The sequence below is a fragment of the Xenia sp. Carnegie-2017 genome, unplaced genomic scaffold (assembly GCF_021976095.1).
Source record: "Xenia sp. Carnegie-2017 unplaced genomic scaffold, XeniaSp_v1 HiC_scaffold_23, whole genome shotgun sequence".
In the NCBI taxonomy this organism is placed as follows: Eukaryota; Metazoa; Cnidaria; class Anthozoa; order Malacalcyonacea; family Xeniidae; genus Xenia; species Xenia sp. Carnegie-2017.
The window spans coordinates 14,926,749-14,950,651 of record NW_025813486.1 but is presented as its reverse complement, the minus strand read 5'-3'; the positions used below and the strand labels follow the sequence as shown (position 1 = coordinate 14,950,651).

At 34.7% G+C, this 23,903-nt stretch overlaps 3 protein-coding genes and 1 long non-coding RNA gene across 5 annotated transcripts in view; 3 read left to right on the top strand and 1 right to left on the bottom strand.

The window, feature by feature from the left end:
• Positions 1 to 3,476: 3,476 nt before the first annotated feature.
• The window catches only part of LOC124447772 (intraflagellar transport protein 56-like), an 82,200-nt gene continuing 61,773 nt past the window's right edge, over positions 3,477 to 23,903 (top strand). Inside the window, exons 1-3 of the mRNA XM_046998771.1 lie at positions 3,477 to 3,631; positions 3,749 to 3,886; positions 5,345 to 5,437. Of these exons, the coding sequence (XP_046854727.1) occupies positions 3,629 to 3,631; positions 3,749 to 3,886; positions 5,345 to 5,437 (234 nt within the window). The 5' untranslated portion in view covers positions 3,477 to 3,628. The remainder of the gene's footprint in view (positions 3,632 to 3,748; positions 3,887 to 5,344; positions 5,438 to 23,903) is intronic.
• On the top strand, positions 12,927 to 14,830 carry LOC124447775. The gene is made up of 3 exons (XR_006948821.1): positions 12,927 to 13,115; positions 13,500 to 13,625; positions 14,362 to 14,830. It is a non-coding gene; the product is annotated as an uncharacterized LOC124447775 (long non-coding RNA).
• LOC124447774 lies at positions 16,297 to 17,761 on the top strand. Of its 2 annotated transcripts, XR_006948820.1 has the most exons (3): positions 16,297 to 16,750; positions 16,816 to 17,070; positions 17,192 to 17,761. XR_006948820.1 is itself a non-coding variant. In XM_046998773.1 (2 exons), exons 1-2 carry the CDS (start codon positions 16,473 to 16,475, stop codon positions 17,006 to 17,008), a joined length of 471 nt encoding a protein of 156 aa, XP_046854729.1. In that variant the 5' UTR covers positions 16,297 to 16,472; the 3' UTR covers positions 17,009 to 17,119. The 2 variants fall into 2 exon arrangements, 1 of the variants encoding a protein (XP_046854729.1); XM_046998773.1 differs by lacking the exon at positions 17,192 to 17,761 and having other exon boundaries at positions 16,816 to 17,119.
• Positions 17,287 to 19,107, bottom strand: LOC124447773. The gene is made up of 5 exons (XM_046998772.1): positions 18,727 to 19,107; positions 18,390 to 18,561; positions 18,132 to 18,277; positions 17,932 to 18,003; positions 17,287 to 17,727 (listed from the first exon to the last, which is right to left on the bottom strand). Exons 2-5 carry the CDS (start codon positions 18,539 to 18,541, stop codon positions 17,597 to 17,599), a joined length of 501 nt encoding a protein of 166 aa, XP_046854728.1. The 5' UTR covers positions 18,542 to 18,561; positions 18,727 to 19,107; the 3' UTR covers positions 17,287 to 17,596.

Sequence of the window (23,903 nt, the reverse complement as noted above, 5' to 3'; positions counted from 1 at the left end):
GGCAAGCAATTTTTTGATGAAAATCAAGGTAAAACCTACGATGAAATCAGCGAGTTGAACTGTATTTCCCAGTTTATTGTTTCCCTTGTAGGAAGCCTTTAACTACAACGACTACCGTAATCTATGTTGGCTTTGTATGAATGTTTGTGAAATATCGTCTCTCTTGCAGTCGTGCTAAACATGTTGTGAGTGTTCTCTTTACAAGGTAAGATCAAAGGTATTTTAACCAATGTGATACTGCCTTTAGTGCAATCTCTAGAGTTGTTGTAATTCAATGTCTCAGTCTAACTACACATTTAAAATCAGAATTTATTTGAATGAAAATTAAGAAAAAAAACTCACAAAACAATTCAGATTATTAGATAGACGAAGAAAGAACTGAAATATATTAAAAAAATTAGTTTGTCGTTAAATTTATAGTGCGATTGTTTCGCTTTTTGAGTCCATTTTTCTGCGACAACTTTTCTTTTTTTAAACAATATTTAACAACATGGCCATTCTAATGGCAGATGTAGCAACATCTTCCCGTTAAATTTACAAAAAAAGATTTATGTTTATTGCAGTTTCAAATTTGCAGATAAATCGCATATTTCTAAACGAAGAAAGTGCATGCTGCATACTTAATATTATAATAATATTATCACTCAAACTTACCTTTCTTGCTCGATTAAACTCTATACAAAAAAAAGTTTATTTCGATGTTGAGGAAAGAAATGTTATATCCTTCATTCTTATTACTTTTCCGGCACTCAAAGCTACTGTACCCTGGCTTTCCATAATTATAGCATCTTCCTACATCCAATAGAAACAAAAAAGCTGTTAAAAGTCCCATCAAATATAATTTGCGTGTCTCATAAAAATATAGTTTTGCACATGCATTCCTGACCTTTAAAATAGTACATGTGTCTTGGTTCCTCTTTGTTTTCTTTTTATAAATAAATAGTTTGTAAGTTGGTAGCTGTTGAATTTGTAACGAGTGAAAGGGTTGGTATGTAGTGTGTATGAATGAGAAAAAGTTAATTTGTCATGAGGGAGATGGTTGGTATATATTGTGTATAAATGGGAAACAATTTTGCATGCAAATCAGTGTTTACCTTCGGGCTTTTTCTGTTTTTTCTGAAGTGGAACCACCTCAAAAAGTAGCACAGTTTTAGCACATTTTATTACATTTCATAAAACTAATAAGAACTAAATAGAACATTGAATCTTTAATGCTTCAACCATGCATTGTTTTATAATTTGTAAGAGATGATACTAAAGATAATACATAAGTAAATGCATGCATTACACTTCGTTCGTAAATTATAGTATCAATAACATTCATGCCGGTGCGTAAGTTGTCGGGTGACGTAGGTTGGTGTGCCTTCAAAACTAAAAGTTTGCAATTTTGTCAGGCAAAAGTTAATTTTCAAAAATTCAAGCGTTACTACTAAAATTTAAACGTTACTAAACATTATAATATAAAACAAATTCCGAAGAAACAAGACATCTTGAGATTGCAAAATATGAATAAAATATTTATTTATATTATACTTCTTTAAATTGTCGGCTGGTCATGTTTTTTTACTAAACATTATTACTCAAGAATTTTCAGAAGATCGTCAGTTGGTATTTTTAAACCACTTTTGTTCTTCCATGCCACAAATAGTTCTGGTGCTCTCTCTTCGGTGACGTCAGAGCATTAAGGCAATCGTCACAATGGATCTTCCCTGCCACCATTATTGCAACATAGCCAGCGATATACGATATTGCTTCTTCCTTGTACTCTGAAAGATGAAAGCTGAATGTAGTTTGAGGTTGTAGCAATTTCCTCTTTTAACGCGTTAGCAAAAAGCTGTTATGCATCTGCTGATTCGTTTTTGGGACTGTATGCTCTCTAATTCGCATGCACAGTCGACACACAATTTTTAAGTTTACTTATTGCTATTCCAATATGACTATTCTACATCACAAATAAACATTTCAAGCTTTTACATTCACAGCCAGCGACGGAAGAAGACTGACTTTTAACATGAGTCAACTAATAAAGGTTTTTCATAAGCTCCTATCCCTGTATTCCATAAGTTCATAGTGTCGAATTAATTTAATATTTATTTACATAAGTTCTAACAAAGGTGTCGGAGTAATCGTCATCGGTTTGTTCTGGTACACGCAGTTCGAGATCATATCTTCTTTGCAGTATTTACATCAAAATATCTGCTGACATTTGTTCACTCTCACACCGATCTTCTAGTCTACTAAGAATTTCGGTTCCAATTCGAAGCAACACAATTTCCACGATTTCCTTTAATGTTATGTTGCACCAACAGCTGCTTGTACGCTGGTTTAAGCTGTTGAGATGTTGGGTTGTTGTTCCAACCACCTGACGCTCGTACAGCTGAAAAAAACAATTCCAAATGATCTTGGCTTTTTTATAAGTAAGCAAATATTTAAGGCGAGAATTTTCATTTATAACAAGATCCTCAGCAAGCTCCTGCACTGCTTTAATGCACAACAGAAACTCCAGGAATCCTGTTTTCCTCTTGTGGGAAAAGATCGACTTTCCGACAGCACTTTTTACATTTAAAATGTACTTCTTTACTTTATCCAAGAAGGTTTTTATCAACTTATAATTCGCTTACCTTATTGGTGCTTTGTAATTTTTAGCAAATGGATTCTTGGCATTCAAAACGTCAAACAAGCGATCAAATACTCGAATTAACTTGACTAAAAGAGTTCACACCCTTTAAACTTTGGAAGTTTGAGTTTACCTTCACAGAATTCTATAGCATCTGCAACACTCGAGCTGAGTGCTTGCACTGCTAAATTTACCTTCATTTTCTATGGCTTCCAGTTTATGTGAGCTTTCTTTAGTTTGTTGGCAAGTCGCAAGCCTTTTGAAGACTGCAGTTTCTCAAGTTCAACTAATTATTACCACCTTACCAAACCATCCTTGTCATCCTTTAGAGTTCCCCATACATCAATTACTCCTCTGACAAGCTTGATCATATGTCAAAGATTTAAAAATGCATGAATTTTTAACATTGAATCAGATGGATGCAAAAATTATGCTTGGAAATCATTAAGTGAAAGTTTCACTCCAAACAACTTCATCATGGTAAGGTGAGCGGATGGACCATCACACGTAAAACGTGCACCTTTAAAACCAACATCAGGCAACTGCACTCCTTGGTTATATTGGTTTTTACTTCTGCAGTGAGGCCATCAACCAAGAAGTAGCCAACTGGTACTTTCCAAGTTGAATCTAGAGCAACAGCCTTGTAGACCAAAACTTCTGTTGCTTCAGGGAATCATCATGAATCTGCCATTTTTTTGGCGTCATCAGATATGTAAGGCCGCGCTTGGGATAGCCGCTCCAGTTATTATAGAACTTAATGTATAGAACTCAATGTATAGAACTCAATGAGTTATTGATCCAGTTATTTATAGAGTTCACCGCTTATCGCTCCAGTTGATACTACAGTTCACTGTTTGTGTGTACATTTTTTGTCATGGCGACTGATAAAGCCACTTCGATAGAGCTATTGAGTTCCATAATAGTTATTATAAAACTCAATGGACAGAGCAAATAGGGAGCCGAATTTCAATTTTGGTCTTCAACAGTTAAAACGTTTTTAATCGTAAGAGAATGGTAAGTTTTGTGCAATATATTATATTTTAAGTTTTAAATCAGCTTTTGCGTATACTGTGTTCGTAAAATGGAGAATTGAGAAACGTAATTCTCCTCTTGTCACTTGTGTACGTTAAGATCTTATCAAGGACAAAGCCGGCCATGGGCCCTGGTTCTAGTGGTGCAACTCGAGAAAGCAAATCAAAGAAAAAGATGCCAGAGCTTGAAGAATTTTTGCAGAACCGCGATTTCACTGGTGCGCGAACTTTACTGGAGGTATATATGATGTTTATCATGTTTTCTAAAAGCAACAATGCAAAAAACTTTTGTCTTACAAACAAAAACCTGTATGATTATAAATGCATTTCACATTACTTTGATGTGTGTAATGAGCTGATAATTTAGTTTCAAGCTGTAATGTAGTACAAGTTCATGTCATAGTTATGATTACTGGTAGAAAAAATAATTGAGCATTTTGCCAATGCCAGATGGTGTTTCTTGAACAAATATTTAATTTTTCAACCTGAATTTGTTATGTGTTTCATTTCGGTGTTATGCTTTTAAATAGAAACTGTTTTTTAGAGACTCAAGCCATGCTTTACAGATTGAATTTATTTGTTGTTTACAGAAATGTATCAGCTAAATTGCATTTCATTTTTATTTCATTGAAAAGAATTCTTTCCAGATAAGCATTGCCATAATTATACTTGATAGAAACCAAATGATCTTAGGCAAGATTCTTATAATTGATCATGGCTTCATAAAAAGGAAAAAAGTTTGATTGCTACAATCTGATTTACACACAAATAACCCATCAAGCTTGTTTAGTCTTGTTTAAATGTGGCAACAAGGTTTATCCTAAGCACTAAATTTTGTGCATCATTGTGCCAATTGCAGATTCTAAGCCGGTCAGAATATATTGGTGTTGATATATTTCCAAAAAATACTAATGTAATATGTTGGTAGAATTTTTGTCCTGAAATATTCATCAGAAACTTCTAACCAACAGTGTTATGGTTTGAATTTAGAATGAGCAACTAAAAAGTATTCCAACAAGTGGCGCCGTGTAAAATTTTCATCTTGAGCATTGTTCATTTCCTTAGAAATTTATTGTTTTTACTCTGAGTAAACACCAAAATATCGACATAAAATGAGCAAACTTGTGGGCTGGTAATTCTATTGATTCTGACCTAAATTCAACCCAAAATGCACTACTGCCACAGTATCGGGAATACTCAGTAATCCACTTTGTGTGCAAGAGGCTGCTGTACATTTAATTAGATTACTGGCTGTACTTAGCCATTACATCATTCCTATTATCCAAAACTGCAACTTACTGGCTGCCTCTGTAGTAATCACATGTGTAATAAGATATGTGTGCTACCAAAAAATTTCATGGAATGGCTCTTCGGTATATTCAGTACATAGCATCCTTCATCTTATTTTTGGATGTAGTATTTACATTTCAAAATATTATAGATTTTTTCATGAAATATCTGACTTTGTCGATGATGAAATAAGACATAATTGTGTTGAGGCTAAACCTCTCAGATTTAGATTTAGAATTTGTGTTGAGGCTAAACCAATTACTTTTAATGAAGACCTAGACTGAAATATATAAGAACTTAAGAGGCAAGGTCGATTATGAGATTACTCCATCAACTTTAAGAAACAAATTCATATCATCAAATATTAGATAATTCCATTGTTATAAAATGATGAATATCTCTTTAGTTTGCAAGAAATTCTGGTAAAGCGGATGAAAGAAATGGTCTTTGGAGTGCTTATTGTGCTTTTCATTTGGGAGACTACAAAGCTGCCTTGCAGGTATATTTTCTATCTGTCATTTGTCTTGATAATATACATATTATGATATACACTACTATGCCCATGCACTGTGTTACCTCGATAATAAAGTTACTTCTCTTCAATCACCACACTAAATTTATTATATTCCCAAGTATGTTTTGTCTGGAATGTAAAGTAGTTGCTAAACCAGAAATAACCTAATGTAGCTGGAAAGAAAAAATTTAAAATCTTTACATTTAGTGGGAAGTTTCAATTGTTTGTAAGTTATCTATAATGGCAGTGTGATATGATTAGAATATTGATAAGATTTTCACAAGGATAAGAAAGGCATCGAATTTAGAAATGTCAGCGAACCTGGAGCATAGTTTTTTGTTTCAAGTTTGTATCATATGTAAATGTCAGTTGAATTTCTATGTGCTAGTCTAGTCATGCTTGTTGGAATGCATGATTTTACGCCTGCTTTTATTTAAAAAATATGATAGTATTCACATCAAATATGTTCGAGATTTAGAAATGTGCTTTATGCTTACTATTCACTGAAATAACTATGAACTGTCAAGTGTCAAACCCTTTCTGTATTTGTCCAATGCCCTTGCGTACTTTGAATGTTTCTCCTGACTAAGTTGTCCTTAACATTTCTTGTAAATATTAACATTAAATTCATTGTATGCATTGAAAACAATTTTAGTTGAAAAATTATATCGTGAACAACGTGTTTTCAAGGCAGCTTTTGGACGTGCATGAGATGACGTTCTCTAAACCGATAAATTAACATGAACTTACGCATTATAACTTTCAATAATTTACGCATACGACATTAATATAAGTTTATAACTATTTTGGGCCAATGGGCAGTGTTATTTGCTCCTAATTTTTTTTAATAACATTTAGAATAGACAATCTTTCCAAGTGATGTAGTCCAATATAACGTTTTATCGATTGCAGATACTTAATTGTGTTTCCCGCGCATAGTTTGATACATTTAATTTTGATTGTCATTATGACCTTATTACGTCATTAATGCGACTCGTTTAGTTTGTCGAGCGTTCGTTTTACCTGTGAAGCACAAAAGTTGGAAGAAAAAGCTGAAGATACTTTTAAGTGCATGTCAACATTGGCGCTCAAATTCTGTAATTGTGGAGGGTTTTACCAGCTATGACACGTCGACAATTTGTTCCCACGTTTTTAATTATGAATTCAGTTGTATCCACTTTTTCACTGCGGACAAATTCATTGACAGCATCCACAAAATATGAAAAACAGAGTCTGTCTTGTTACTGAATCCATAAATTCGTCCGATTAAAAGTTATGATGTGCTTACAGTCTATACATGCCATATATTGTTTGGTCTGGTTTGATGTCTCCAACCTCCATCTCTTATACAATCGCTGAACATTGATTTTTTGTCCGAGAATCATCTGCTTAACTCTCTCGCCAGCAGAGCTAGGAAATCTTTAGTGTTGGCAACTTGATCTATTTCGTCTGTTGCAGCACTTGAAAATTCCGTATTACTCCGACCATTTTGTCTCATTTTCGATGATGAACTGTGTTCTTTAAAACTGGTTGAATTATTTGACATTTTCTACACGGTGAGGGTTTGTTCTAGGCGACACTCGAAAACGGAATGCGGAATTTCAAACACTGGGACTCTTCATTGTTTTATCTCTGGGTGGTTTATTCGCTTTTGCTTGCTCATCTTTTTAAAATAATTTATGGAGATCTTTTCTTATAAAATATGGTGTTATTCTCTTACTGTCAAATTTCTCTGTAAACTAATCCAGTTTTACGTATGTACTTTGCGGAAAATAGCTAACTCCACCGTAAATATCATTTTATGTATTAACCGCTGCTAAAAAATACGCGCTCATTAACACAATGTAAAGGCCCTGCGTATAATGCCTAAAAAACCGTGGATAGCGTTCATAGCACAACAACTACGTAAAGCAGTTATTGCACGTGTACCAAGCGTGATCGTCCTAGCAGCGCGTATTAAATATTGAGCCAGTTACGGCGTTCCATGTATCAGTACACGTGTATGACGGCTGATCACGCCAAAATTAAAACATGACATTCGGCAATGTGAGCATGACATTCGGCAATATGAACATGACATTCGGCAATTTGAACATGACATTCGGCGATGCGAACATGACATTCGGCAATTTGAACATGACATTCGGCGATGCGAACATGACATTCGGCGATGCGAACATGACATTTGGCAATGCCAACATGACATTCGGCCGTGCGAACATGACATTCGGCGATGTGAACATAAGTCATATGAACACACCGTGATAATGTACAGCGGATATGCGTAACAGTAATGCAACATGCGATAGTTATGTACAGCGGTTATTATTATTTCGCCATGAGCTTTGTGTGATAACCATTGTAATAACTACATAAATATTTATCAATAGCGGACGAAACTAATATGCGACAAGAGGCCGCTAGGCTAATAAGAGAAGCAGCGAAACTGTTAGAGGACTCAGAATGTGGAGAAGAAAAGGCAAAGAAAACTTCTACCACCGCAGAATTGCAAAAACTTTTCGCACCGTACTCTTCTGTAAGGTAAAATCTATGGTCAAACTGTTCAAAAAGCAAAACGTCAACGCACGGGGACCCCTATGTTCTGCCTGTCTACCACGTGGACCCACCGCTTTTGTCTTCTAGCTAACAAGCCAGAACGCTTTCAAACATGGCGGAAGGTTGTGTTTTATTGTCTCGCGATAAATGTAATCTTAATTGTGATATAGAAAGAATTTATAGTTTTAAAGCTTCTAAATGTATTGCTTATGATGGAAAACGATTAAAATGGCAAAATTGTTTAAAAACACTGCAGGATTTTTTCGAAAATACCCTTGATCAACGAGGTAAATGGTCATCACCGGGAGGTAGTTCAAAAAAGTTTGTCGGTTCAAGCAATGATCTGGTTTGTAGTTGGTACTGTGGTAGACAGAATACATTGATGTTTCAAGGAGAAAGCGGTAATCAACTAAGATATTGTCTAATTCAAATGAGTGTATCTACAACTTTGGAGGAATTTAAAGCTAATACAAAGGTATGTTGTAGATGTTTACAACGTATTCCTTCCCAAGCCTCAGGTGAAATGACACCTAAATCGTCGAATGTTAACATTAAAGAGTGTGTCGAAGATATTAAACTTGATATCGAAATTCTTCAAAGCCGAGTCGATGCACTTCAAACTTTGGAAAATACCCAATCTTTTCCCTCCGAAGCAAAGGCTCAAATTCTCATAGATGATATAAGGGCATTGCAAACAGAGTTGCAAGTACAAAAGGATAAAAATATCAAACTTGAATTGGAAATTAAAGAGCTTAGAACGGATGTATTAATGTTAAAAAACAGATTTGAAAACAAAAAGACTGACCGAGCTATTGAAACTAGAAACAATAGACATGAATTTAAAATTTGCAATAATTTTGTTCCATTACAATCGCTTAACTCTCTTGATGATCAACTAGAAATATATCGTGCCAAACACAAAAATAATTACACCAAGGCGAAAAACTGTTCCGTTACCCTACAAAATTATACTACAATTAATAACAAACAAAATTTCAATGACAAGTTTTCAATGCAAATGAATAAATATCGTGAAAAACAACATGTCAAGTATACTGCAAATCATGCTGGCATGGAACAACTCCAGATAAACAACTCTGCTGCTACTATCCATCTGGAACAGAAGTCATCAAACCCAGTTGATACAACTCATGAAGTCCTTTCTGATCAAAAACAAAATTTAACATCGCTTACAGCAATTAACATCGAGCAACTGCCGAGTCCTACTACTGTTTTCCAAAACTCAAAGCAAAACAACACCAAGGATGGTAATTATCAAGTCAAATTTAACGCCATTAAATATCCACCATCTCAAACACCTTCTAAAAGTACAAAGAAAAACAATTTTTTATGATAAGAGTACCCCTTTTCGGTATTACCATCATCCCCCAACACACTCACATCACCAAGATCTTCGCAAACAAGCTTTTTTGAATTACGATTGTCAGACATCTTGCAAAAGGAAGAACAAAGCAAAAGAATGGTTAACATACCTACACTTTGTTCATCAAACACTGAACGAAAAATAACTACTGTTGAACCGCATGTTGACGTTTGTTCTCAGTATAGGACTGGTTTCGGGGCTAAGCTGGGGAGGAAAATGGATCGAATGCATCGTGGCTTAGTTGCATCAGATTACACAACCAATGATAACATCTTCTCCATTGACGTTCGTATGACCCAGAGAAAACCAATCAAACATATTAAAATAAATAAGGGATACAATACGAATTATGGCAAATGCAACTGTATAGAAATTATAACTAATAGTAATGATCCAGTCAAAACATTTCTCCCAACAATCTTGCTCACAAATGCATGTCATATAACTAATAAAATTGATGAACTACATGGAGTCGTCATGAATAATGGTCCTGAAGTTGTACTGATTACAGAATCCTGGCTTTCTCCAAATATACCAGACACAGCAATATCGATTAATGATGAATACAAAATATTTCGCAAAGACAGACCCACCCTTGGCGGAGGAGTTCTTACTTATGTACATCAAAGTATACCTGTTAGTCGTAAGTTATTTGATGAAGACAATGATAAAGAGGTGCTATGGTTAGTGCTTAAACCTAAAAGAACGCCTCGCCCATTTAGTGCAATTATTATCGTCGTTATTTATTATCCACCTGGACAAAGTGCCGAAAAAGAACATGATATGATTGAATATCTCATCAAAAATTTAGATCAGTTGCTATGTGAACGTCCATCCTCTGCAATTATAGTTGCTGGAGACTTCAATAAATTAAACTTGACTAATCTATGTAATTGCTTCAATTTAAAAAAATCTATCCTATACCCAACCAGAGGAAAAAACGTTTTGGATCAAGTCTTGACAAATATGCGAGATATGTATAAACCAACACAGCATCTACCACCATTGGGACGTTCTGATCACAATTGCCTTCTATTAGTGCCAAAACAGAAAGAAAAAGCACCAACAATTCCCAGAAAGGTAAGACTCTTAACACCTGGAAAAGTAAATGTCTTATGCAGAAAACTTATTCTTGAAGATTGGTCGGAGGTCTTTAATGTACAAGATGTAGATGAAAAGTAAATGCTTTTACCTCAATGATGCTTAGTATTATGGATGAAACTATTCCTGAAAAAACAGTACGAATGCATACTTCAGATAAACCTTGGATGACAAGCTTTATAAAATCAAAGATCAAAGCCAGACAACGTGCTTTCTCATGTAATAATCAAGCACGTTATGAAAACTATGTTCTGATGTCTCAAAACTTATAAACAACGCCAAAATTTCATATTACAAACGAAAAGCAAAAGACTTTCGTACGACTAACCCTCAAAATGGTATAAATCAATCTTCTTAATGTTGGGAATTAATAACGGAATAATGTAAAAGAAATGTTTATGATGAAAATGTACTGGAACTAGCTGAAAAATTACAACAAGTCTTTACAAAACCTTGGTTAAACCAATTACCCAACTACGAAATTGAAGATAACTTGATCAACCAAACGCTTAAGGATATTAAACCTCCTTTACCATCTATTGGACAGGTCAAGAGCTGTCTACAGCACCTAAATCCTAGAAAAGCAACAGGTGATGACAAAATTCCGGCATGGATACTTAAACGTTTTTGCGAAAATCTTGCACCAGTCGTACACAATATAGTCACCACAAGTATAAAACAATGCAAGTACCCCAGCCAATATAAACATGCACTAATAACTCCAGTTGCTAAAGTTAATAATCCAAGCAATGTTGAAAATGACTTCAGACCTATATCTGTCCTTCCTCAAATGGCTAAAGTAATAGACAAACTTCAACTCCATTTGAATAAATCAGATTTCAAAATAAAGACTAACCAACATGCCTTTACTCATGGCCGATCTACTGTATCTGCTCTTATATCTATGACACAAAATTGGTATAATGCAACAGATAATTCTCAATTAGGTAGAAAGGGAGTTCACGTATTATTTATAGATTTTCGAAAGGCGTTTGACATGGTGAATCACAATATATTACTACAAAAATTAGCATCTATGGAAATTAATAAATCTTTCTGGCAATGGATTCGAAGTTTTTTGACAGGAAGAACGCAACAAGTCAACCTACAAGGAGCCATGTCATCCATCCAACCTTGCCCTTTGGGCGTGCCACAAGGCGCTGTCATATCACCAGTGCTCTTTAATGTATATATAAATGATTTAGAGGACAATATTCCTAAAGAAATAGATGCTAATACATGTAAATATGCGGATGATTGCACTCAGAACCAGATTGTCGAAAGAGGTGAATGCAGTTCCATGCAAAAAGTAATCGACGAATTACGGAAATGGGCTGATAATAACAGAATGGCTCTGAATCCGAAAAAAACAAAGGATATGTGGATATGCTTTACGAACTCAATACAAGAACCACCCTCCCTATTTATTGGAGAAGAAGAAATAGAAAGAGTTACTAATTTCAAACTTCTTGGCGTAACATGTCAAAATGATCTTAAATGGAATGAACATGTACACCAAATTACAAGCAAGGCAAATAAAAGACTATATCATCTTCGACTTTGTAGGAAGTCTCAATTACCTTCAGATGTTGGATTATTAACATATACATCAAAAATAAGACCAGTATTAGAGTATGCATCGGCAGTCTGGGCAGGACTTCCACATTTTTTACAGCAAGAAATTGAACGTGTACAAAGAAGAAGTTTAAAAATTTTACAACTAGATAAAAACTACTTGCCCTCCTTGAAAAGCAGACGTGAACTAGCAACTACCCAAGAGATCAAAAGGATTATAGAGAAACCTGATCATCCATGCCAATTTTTAGTACCTTATCCTAAAGAAAATTCGCACGAGTTGCGTAAAAGCAAAACTTATAGTATTTTATCTCGGACCAAACGTCATAAACAATCTTTTATTGCTAGATCTTGTAAATATATATATAATAAAGTTAACATGTAATTCTTAGTATACTATGATTAATATATAGAAAATCAATGTAAATTCATCGTACTTTTTAATCTGAAGATGAATAATAAAAACCTTTAATCACAAAAAACCTTTAATCAACAAAAACGCATCTGTTGCTCCGACTGTTTATGAAAAAGGAAAGTTGAAAACTAGCGTGCTTGGAGAGAAAAAATTAACTTTTAAAAAGAAGAAAAGGAGTCATCAGTTTCTCACTCAAGTTTTTGAAAGTCAATACCCATTGTTAAATCAAGCTGGGAGGTATCTTATTTGTAGAACGACTGGAAATCAGCGGCTTCAAGTCATTCCTCCTGGACAGAATGGGTATTTAATTCCTTATTTACGTGATGATGCCTCTGATGAGGCATTGATTTACCTGATGTTGAAGATGAGGTTAGTACACTATATATTTATGTACTGCACCCATTCACACATGCCCCTGATATTTGTGTGGTTGTAAATTGAGATCTATGCTACCTACTTTTTTTTATTAATAAATTGTATTTGCTTATAAAAGGTAAATAAGTATTCTGTGGCCAACATCCCCACTGTTCTTTGCTTGACATGCAATATGGATATAAGCATTGATGAAGAATCGAATGTAAAACAACAGCGTTTTCATGTTCCAAAATATTATACTGGCAAGAAATGAGAAAGTATGGAATATCCACTGGGCATACTCAATATCAGTTCAGTAATGTATAGTGCAAGAAAATGCAACTTTAATTGTTAAAATCATGTATAATTTAATAGTTGCCACATAGCCCTGTAGCCATGCTATGATTAATTTCCCATTTAATGGTATAACTTAGAGCTAGTGAGATGAAAATCAAAGAAAAAGAACTTGTTATTATCAAAGATGAACCTGATATACAAGAAAACAAGTTGGATTGTGATGATACCTTGTTTACATTAGTTTTGCTTTCATTTCATTTTTTAAAATAATGTTATGTTCCAAAATATTATACTGTCAAGCTGTTGAAGAGTACTTTTTCACCAATATTGTTGTGCAAATTCATGAATCTGTTACTTTTTCTCAGATGGTACAAAGCAATTAAAAGAAATGTTTCCTAATGTGGAAGAAAAACAGCTCCTTGAAACTCTTAGAACGAATAATTATTCCTATGAAGATGCAATTTCCAAACTTCTGGGCTCAAATGATGAAGGTTAGATGTTTAAATAGAAACTAAATGGTTTTCAAGTCTGCTCTGTTGAATTGTAGCAAATGTAGATTTTTACTCAAATGTATGCATCTATTGCTATTTTATTATTTGTAAGAACTGTTAACGAAAAGGCGCAGTTACAATATTATTGCTAATTGTGAATTGTTCCCAGATAGTCCAATAGTTAAATTGTACTGTATGCCCATTCTGACAATTTTGTTGGTTTTATTGGTCCGTCACTGATAGCAATGCTGTAATATAAACAATTTTTATACATAAATATTATAATTATAATAATATTTCCCTATCATCTCAATAGTACCGGTTAGGTAAATGAATCATGAAGATTAGTAGGATATGATACACATGAATTATTAATTAGTAAAAGGAAAAAAAATTTACAAACTGATCTCAGCAAACAAATTCAACATTTCAACACCATTTTCTCATTGTAATTATTTTAATTTGTTTTTATCATACTCTTAGTGTATGCCATGTAAATATCGCTTAGTCAGACGCCTTTTCTAACACTTCATTCTTTTTACAAATTATTAATTCATATGAATAACATATCCTGATATATATTCAAAACTGTAAATATTTAGCTCATTCATGCTGAAGATAACTAATTTTAAGTATGTTAACTGCTGTCAAATACGAAACGTATTTATGTTAAAAAAAGTTTGTAATTTTCATATCGAGTTTCGTAACCACTTTGATACTTTTTTTAATTATTCAGATACATTGTCAACAGCATCAGATGACACAACAATTGATCATGACTTGTTTAATTACACAAAAAAAGTTGATGAAGAAAACATGAAAATCCTGTTTCTTGACCTAGAGTATATTTGGCAACGATCGTTTGTTTTTACAAGACCATCTCTGATGAAGACTTATTTCGTCTTTTAAGCATATCTTTTGAAGGGTATGAAGATGCTATAGATGCTGGTGGTATAAGGATTGAGTTCTTTAGTGACTTAATCAGAACCATAGATAACTTGCTATTTGAAGGAAAACCTAGAAACCGCATTCCCATACACAGCCGGGACAAGATATACTTGCTACAAATGGCAGGGCTCGTGATTGGACATTCAATCCTGCAAGAAGGCCCGGATATGCCAACTCTAGCCTAATATGTATACAAGTTCATTGTTAGTGGTGACAAAGAAAAGTCATTGGCAGCGATAACATCTAAAGATCTTCCTAATACCACAAAAAATTCTGATTTAACCGAATTCATCAAAATGGTAGGTTGCTGGGTGAGAATGTACTTGTGTTTTGTAGACAACAGTGTGAAGGGCGTACCAAGTCTGCCGTATTCTTTTGTTCATACGTCGTAAAAGCACCGCGATAAGTCTAATAATATAATTTCTCTCTGTTCCAAATACCGCAAAAAAGCAGTGCGATCGCGTGTACATTATATAATCGAGATAGCATACTGTACAGTGAGATAGCATTATGCATTTTTTAGATTGAGAGTTGCATAAATGATGAGGAGATTTCAGTTCTGTATAACGACGCAAGGTTTTCTTCTATTATAGATCGTTCAGGATGGCCGATGGAATCCTTAATCAACATGAAATGCCTATTCGAATTTGTCAGTCGCATTCTTATCGAAGAGCTCTTTGACAAGCGATTGCCTGCCCTTCAAATATTTCGAGAAGGACTCGACCACTTTGGATTGTTGCGGTTTCTTCAAAAGAATCTTGACGGTTGGAGACTGTTTTTTGTGAATGAAGTAGCAAATTCACAGTTAACAGCACATAAGTTTGTATCATTCCTAACATCAAATCAAAAGGATGACAAAGAAAGGCAAGCGTGCTTACACTTGATTCGATTTGTGAAGGAGTCAGAATGTCTTACTGGTAAGAAAAATAAAAAAGAAATTTATAAAACATTTCTCTACATTTATATTCTCGAAAGTGATTTGTTAAATGCACTTTTGTTGAATTAACATCCGTACTTTTGTTATAGAGCGTATTCCTGTTCTAGGTGGCGACATCCCTGTTCTTAATCTTCTTAAGTTTTGCACATCCAACCTTACTGTACCCCCTCTTGCTTCGCCAAAAAACTCTGCATCACGCATTTAACATCATGATATGTAAAGGAAGTTTGTTTTCATTCTGTGTCACAGTGCAGAATGAGCAGAGCGTAAATATGTATATAAAAAATGGAAAAAACGCCAAAAAGTACACTTTTCTCGACAACAAATTGTGTTGCATAGCGTATTTTTCCTTCATAGTTTTGTTATAGAAACGGTTAACATCATGCAATGTTTGACATCAGTTGGCAAAAGATCTGTCATGAACATACTGCTTTCACTGCATAAAGACATCTGCTCCAAGAGTACTACTCGGATGAAGAGGATCAACCACATTCTTCAAATTACTGAACTCCACATCAGTTAACGGGTTCATTGCTTGAGGAACATCAACTATGACATTATCTGAGTTACTTGAGATTAGGCCATTCCAGTCGACTCCATAAAATTCCTATACAACAAGAACGTAAAGCTTTCTATTCCATAGGAGTAAACAAACTGGAATCACCTTCGAATCTATGTTAAAGTGCACATACAGTTATTTCCAAATTCGTTGAAATTTTAAAGTTTAGACTGTGGAAAATATGATTTCGAAAAAAATTTCGTAAAAAAAGAAAAAACAAAGTTTTTTTGCGGTTTGAATTACCTTGCTTTTGAGAAATTTCCGCGCCGCTTAGGGGACTTAAAACGAGAGGTTTGTGACGTCATTTAAGGAACGTATGAATGCGCTGCATACAACACAACATAGTGTGAAATAACAATTCTTTATATATTGCTTTGAAATTAATATAAAAATTTTACGAAACATGTCGACATCTGATTCTGAGTCGAGTACAGCAACAACAGTGGAAAATATTGAATTGAACAGTCGGGAATTCGATTTAGAAGACGAAGATCAATCGTCATCAAATGCGCTCCGAAACACCGATGGCGATTTTGAGTATGGCCAAGCTGAAGCGTATGAAAACGAACCACTTGCAGATGAAGAGTGGTTAGAAAAGTATATTAGAGAAACAGAAGAAGAAAGACGCCAAACAGAAGAGCTCGAACGCAGAATGCAAAATGAAGTTCCTCTTGATTCTTGGTAAGAAAAGTTGGAAAATTTGTTTATTTATTGTTGCCGAAGCTTTTGACAGATAACTTTCGTAGGTGCCATTGTGGTAACTGCCGTGTTCCTCTCTTGGTTAATCCAAAAGAATGTAGATGCTGCCACGAAATTGCCAATTGCATGATTGAAATGCAAGATCATATGGTGGTATCCGAATTAGGAAGGCAGCCAAAATGCATAACAGAGCATCCAGGATTTGATGCCATTTGCCTCAATCGATGGGCATTAAATTGAGCTGCCAATCTTTACCAAAGACAAGATGGAGTTAGATATCATAAAGGATTCTTGGAGCAAAGGTTTGTTAGAATTATTAGTTAAATGTTTCTGTCTGGGTTATCTATGAATGCACACTTGCAAAATTTGTATTTTATGGACTCCTACCTGTTTTATTGGACCTTGTGTATTATGCCTTTTCAGGTTTTTTCGAGTTGTTGCATATAGACAATTTACAAGAATGGTACATGGCATTCTTCGAGACAAAAGAATTCCACTTCCAGCTTGTGCTTACCATGTTATTTGAAAAACTTTTAATTTAAAAAAAATGAACACTTTGCAGGGTATGAAGAGGACAATTTGTAAAATAACATAACATTATATATTATTTTAGGTGTTGTTTGCATGAGCCCAGCTAGTAGGGATTCAGTGAAGTGTGGAATGATTTAAGCCACTCTTGATTTATTGCATCTTCAATTCACACTTATACTTGTTATACAAAACATACAAAATTACAATTCCTTTCTCTTTATTCTGTCCATGCAGTCAATTCACACTTCACTGAATCCCAACTAACTGGGCTCATACCACCAGGTCCTAAAAAACTGGTTACTTTCGGTTTTTTGGACAGTTCATTATATTTTTATGGCCTTTCATCCAATTCTTGTACACAGTGCATCGAGGTGCTGCTCTCTCATTTCTCTGATTAGTGATTATTTCTTGGACAGGTGATACTTCAGCTATATCAAACAATAAAGTGAGTCAGTTCCAAAATAAGATTCAAATTAACTCAAAGCAAGTAATGCCTTTGTAAAACCTGGCTTAGTTGGGGAAATGTACAGCTGGCATGCTTTTTCTTCTTGCTTTTTTTGAGATAGCTTCACTTTTTGATTGCTTGTCCAACATGGAATTCATTGGCAATGGAGTCATTTGTAAAAGATCACCTTTGGCTTTTCTCAATGTTTCCTCATCAATGAGTGCAGAGCACAACACTTGATAATTATCTTCAACATACCCTGGAGGAGCAATGTGCAAATTATTCAAAATTTCATTTTATGGTAATCATTTCTTATTAAGGCTTTCATTATTATGGCATTAAACACATGATATCTGGCAGTAGGAGAAATGTATTAAATAACTTTACCAAAATCCTGAGCAACTTTTACATTTCTTACAACAGCTTCACCATTTTTAAATTTTGGATAATGCACTTTAACCTGGAGAACTCCATTAACCTCTTGATTATCCCTGTCCAAATTGCCGTTGAAGTGAGTTACAGCAAGGATATGCCTTCATGAAATATAAAATTGCATTCAATTTCTTGAAAAAGTTTAAATTGGCACAAGGGAATAAAAACTGTAATGACACATTGGTGTTTCATCACACATGTTTCATAGAATACCTGCAGAACATCCCAGGAAAAGAGTAGCTTATCATTTTGGGTGCAAACTGGTTAAGAACTGAGTGAAATCCCTCCAATGCACTTGTTTGAGACATTGGAGAAGCTTTAACGATTCCAGCAATCAACCTTGGTTTAGTTAAAGTTGCATACATCTTATTGTATGATATAGAATCTAAAGACAAGGCAATGAATAAGAGATTATTAAACACATAATATTTCTTTTTAATAGCAACAAGAATTTTTTTAGATTTAAAATGGCATGTATTTATGAAATATACTCTCACACAGATTCCAGGTAAAATGTAGATATGCATATGTATAATTTTAACGTACTCACCATTCTGCGATCTCTTGTTGTAAGTTCATTGTCATCTTTTCGAGGATAAATGCTCGGGTAAGCAACGATTCCGAATTCATCTCGAATGAGTCGAGGTGCAAAATTACTTTCTGATTCAGAAAGCGAGCCGAATTGCCGAGAAAACGAATCTTTTGTGAAGTGTTCCGAGCAAACTGCGGAATTCTTTGTGGGGACCCACTTATCGCGAGTAGCTTTCACAAAGTTGACCCATCGCTTTCTCCTACGCTTAGCTTCGCTTCTTTCGTCGTTAAAAAATGGTATGCGATGAAGTGAAATGCCTTTCTCCAAACTGGCTACGTTAGAACAACCAAAAACTACACATCGATCTGGCATTTTTGTTCACATGCATAAACAGTGTAAGTTGTATTGGAAGTCAGTCTGTGTTCCTTAAATGACGTCACAAGTAAGTCCCATGCCACGGATTAGAGCTCTCGACATTTTTTACACAACGTTGAAATTTAGGTTTTATTCGCATCTTTGCCGAAAGATAACTCAAAAACGAAAAAAGTTATTCCAATTCTGTAAACGGCATTTGTATTATTTATCCAAAATCTATTTGAGAATAAAAAACTAAAAATAACTGTATGTGCACTTTAAATGCAAGTGGACTGTGGTTAATACTCATTAGTTATGCCCCATGCAACGTATCTGTAACATCCCTCTGGGCGTGCCTCATTCCGTTTTTATATGATCAAATTCCCCACCCTTGGTGCAAGAAAAATTTTTGAACGCGCACCGTATGCCTAGAGGGGGATATGCTAACCTAAATCGAAAATTGGCTCGTTATGTGTGAAACTGAGAATATTGTACTAACATAATATTCAGCTTGTCATAATCACAAAATACGTACATCTGTTTTCCAAAGATCTCGAGCAATTCTGTTACTACTGTTAGCTATTTAAAGAAAACCACTTATCCATAGCTGATTTGGAGTAAGATTACTTTCTGTACTTATGGGATGAATATTCCATCCTTCAGTAAAGGTTTTGAGAGACTGCGCTATTCTTGGCAACTATACATAGTGTAAGCAAAACAAATTGATGTCGTCATCAGAATTTAGTATACCAGACTTTTCTAGCCTATAAAACAGATTATAATACGTATGAACACAACCAGAAAAGAGATCTCTCCAAAGACGTTCTATTCTCCGGTTGTGCACACTCTTGCCAGTGATCATACTCCCCCTTCCACTTCCTCGTTCAGGATGTTCCAGTAAATATTAAGCAACAGCTACATTCTCTCCTTCTTTATCAGATCTAACGCGCGAAGGAAGTCTATTATGAAGGACATCAGAAAGAAATGCGTTCAAAATTGTGTTTGCGTAAATATTCGTATGGCATTCCAGGTAAACGATTTTTCTCGAAAAACCATCAATGCCTCCACGAATCACAAACCTCCACCTAAAAGAAACCATTAAAAGTATCACATGCTTAAATTTATGAGTGTTAATAACTAATAGTAAAGAAAATTCCTTACCTGATCAGTTTTTGATAACCATCGATGTGCCACAGTGATAAAGGAGACTTCACATTATACGGTTTCCTTTTAATGACATTTACTTCGATAGCTCGTAATGAAACACCTTCAGGATCTACTCATGGCCGTGCTTCTCTAACACGGTGCTGCTGGATATTATATCCTCTTTCTCTTATGAAACCTTGAAGTCGTATGCTACCCACATTTGGAAATTCATTCAGAATATCTCTAACAACAGCGTCTAAATCATCATTACTTATTTATGAAAATGTAGTGTTCAAAGAAATGTTGAACTCGTGAAGCCTTCTTTCTATAGTTCGTTTTGCAACATTTAGTAATGACACAATCTGTGGTACATTGAATCCTGATGAGACCAAAAAATGAAGATGGTCCTTTGTGATATAGTATGCGTCCACGCCCACCAGTTTTCACAGTTGGTGCAACATATTCACCATTCTCATCATCTTCAAATGATTTCAATATTTCAAAAACCATGCTTAACAACTGATGAACTTGAGCAGGTATACTTATTGTATCAGAACAAACTAAAACATGTTGAAAATGATCAACCAAGCGATAAGCAATCATAGTCCGGGGGCTCTTCAGAATTTTTTCCTAAGATGTGGTCAATTTTTTTCCTAGACTGTTGTATATGATTAATGACTATCTTTCTAGTATCTTCCTGTTCCATAGAAACATAAAATTTTAGTTCGAACAAAACACTGTAAAAGATGAAAAGTTACATAAATAAGGTATTAATCGCTTGTATTGTTTTTAAATGTTCATTTAACAAGTACAAACTTACCATTTCATAAAACGGCTTTCGAGTTTCCAATTCTAACTATTAGAGCAATTAAATGACACTATTTTATGAAAAAGCAAAGAAAGAGCGAAAATCCAACCAACGTTTTCTACAAGTTATAATACGACAATCTCATGGCGACGGCATTATATTAATACAATCGGAAAAACTCAAAAAAATAAGTATTACAATAGTGTTGGAAGCCAAGTTTCCAATTTTTTGTCAACTTATTTTTATTCTTAATCAGGACATGAAGTATTATTATATCGTTCTTTCTCCATCACAGCTGATACAAAGAACTTTGTGTTCGCATTACTACTCATGTTACGCATATCCGCTGTTACCGTGTGTTCATATGGCTCTTCTTCGCATCGTTGAATGTCATGTTCGCATCGCCGAATGTCATGTTATCATCAGAGTATATACATAATATATTAATCCTAACACGGTTTTTAATATGCACATGAAAAACATGTGACATGGACGAGATTTGAACTCGCACCTTCGGGATACTAGTCCGCCGCTCTACCTGTTGAGCTACCAAGCCCACAGGGATTAGAGAGGAGTCAAATCTCTTTTAAAACTGCGTATGGACGAGAGATTCTCGCCACTATAACAGTTTATTGGATGTCACCGTGTTTCGACTTTATTTCAAAGCCAACATCAGAGTGTGATGTTCGCATTGCCGAATGTCATGTTCTAATTTTGGCGGTGATCACTGGTCATACACGTGCATGGTAAATTTTGCTTATGTCGTTATACTTGTGGTAGATACACAATAATTTCTACTTGTGGCAAACAGTTTACTGTTTCCATAATTTCATAATAGCACGAATAAAATGATGTATTTAACGTAAACGACAACTTTTTTAAAAATTTTTACTGCAATCATGTTTCGGCAAACTTATGCCATATTCAGTGCGGTATAATGAATGAATAGTTGAATGGAATTAATATGTAAAGAAATCTGATACTAAACATATGTATAGACAAAAGGGATGGAAGCGGAAGTTATTTACAATTATGCAGTGATTAGAGGTGTTAAATATAAGGTAATTTCTTGTCTTGTTCTTTGTCCAAATTAAATTTAATGTTCTTGTGTTGCTGATTCAGGTAATTGAAAACAGATGAGGCATCGTTTTCGTTATTGAAATTACAAAAAATGTCGTCTACGTAGCGTCTGTAAAAAGTAGGTCATGTCCGTTGTAGTGTTTTATCCAATTCCTTTCATGGTGACCCATAAAAATATTGTCTAGTAATGGTGGTAATGGAGAACCCATTGCAACTGCGTCGATTTGATCGTAAACGTTTCAGTTTAGTAGAAAGTGTGTTTGGTTTGTGGCAATAAGGAAATGCTGTTTGAGGTCATGCCTGTTGATGAGAAGGTTAGGTTGATGTAAGTAAATAAGGTCTAATCTAATGTCAATGGTTTCGTTTAGTGGAATGTTGGTAACAAAATAAACAGCCTACTCCAATAACCATAACCAATGGAAGAAACTTAAATCCCTCACCAGAAACAAAAACACTTCCTTTCACACATAATGAAACTTATCATCACGCAAACTCAAGCCTGAAGATTTCGATATACTCATAAATGGTCTCTATTTTTCCATCAAACCACCGAAGCTCAATGAAGCAGACATGCTTTCAACATTTGATCGCACCATCTCAACATCGCAAACAAACAGAACAATCAAGAAAATTATACTCACATCCGGAACCAATTAATCTACATTTCACAAAGCTACACCTCTTCATATAGCCCCTCACCATCTGACCTGAAAAAACATCACATCCTAAAGAACATCAACAACAACAAGAACATCATCATACTAAAACCAGATAAAGACAACGGAGTTGTAATCATGGACAAAACGGTATAGAACAAGTCTTGCATAAAAATATTAAATGACAAGTCTAAGTTCAAAACACTAAAAAATGACCCCACTCTTTTAAGAAAAGGTAGATTACAGCATTTCATTAGTAAACTTAAGAAACAAGGATCCATAACAGACTACTTATACTCCAGCATTTTCCCCGAAGGGTCACAACCTGCCCGTTTTTACAGTCTTCCTAAACTACACAAACATAAAGATAACAAAACTCCTCTCCGACCTATAGTTTCTTCCATCAATTCTTATAACTACAACCTTGCTAAGTACTTAGGCAAACTGCTCAACCCTATCATACCTAACGACTACACAACTAAAGACTCCTTTACTTTTTTTGACAAACTTCATAACCAAGATATTAACAACAATTACATAGTTTCTTTTGACGTCCAAAGCCTGTTCACCAACATTCCACTAAATGAAACCATTGACATTGCATTAGACCTTACTTACATCAACCTAACCTCCTCATCAACAGACATGACCTCAAACATCTTTTTCTTATTGCCACAAGCCAAACACACTTTCTACTAAACGGAAACTTTAACGACCAAATCGACGGAGTTGCAATGAGTTGCCCTTTAGCAATATCACTAGCCAATATTTTCATGGGTCACCATGAGAAGAATTGGATAAAACACTACAACGGACCTGACGTACTTTTTTACAGACGCTACGTAGACGACATTTTTTGTAATTTTAATAACGAAAACGATGCCTCATATTTTTTCCATTACCTGAATCAACAACACAAGAACATTAAATTTAATTTGGACAAAGAACAAGACAAGAAATTACCTTTCCTAGACGTACTTATAACTAAAATAACTAAAAACTCTAAATCCAAAACCTTAACTACATCAATTTTCCAAAAGAAAACATACACCGGACTTTTGTTTAATTTTTTTATATTAACTCCACAAACATACGAGACAGGACTCATAAAAACTCTTCTTCATCGCATTAAAAAAATCAGCAACATACAG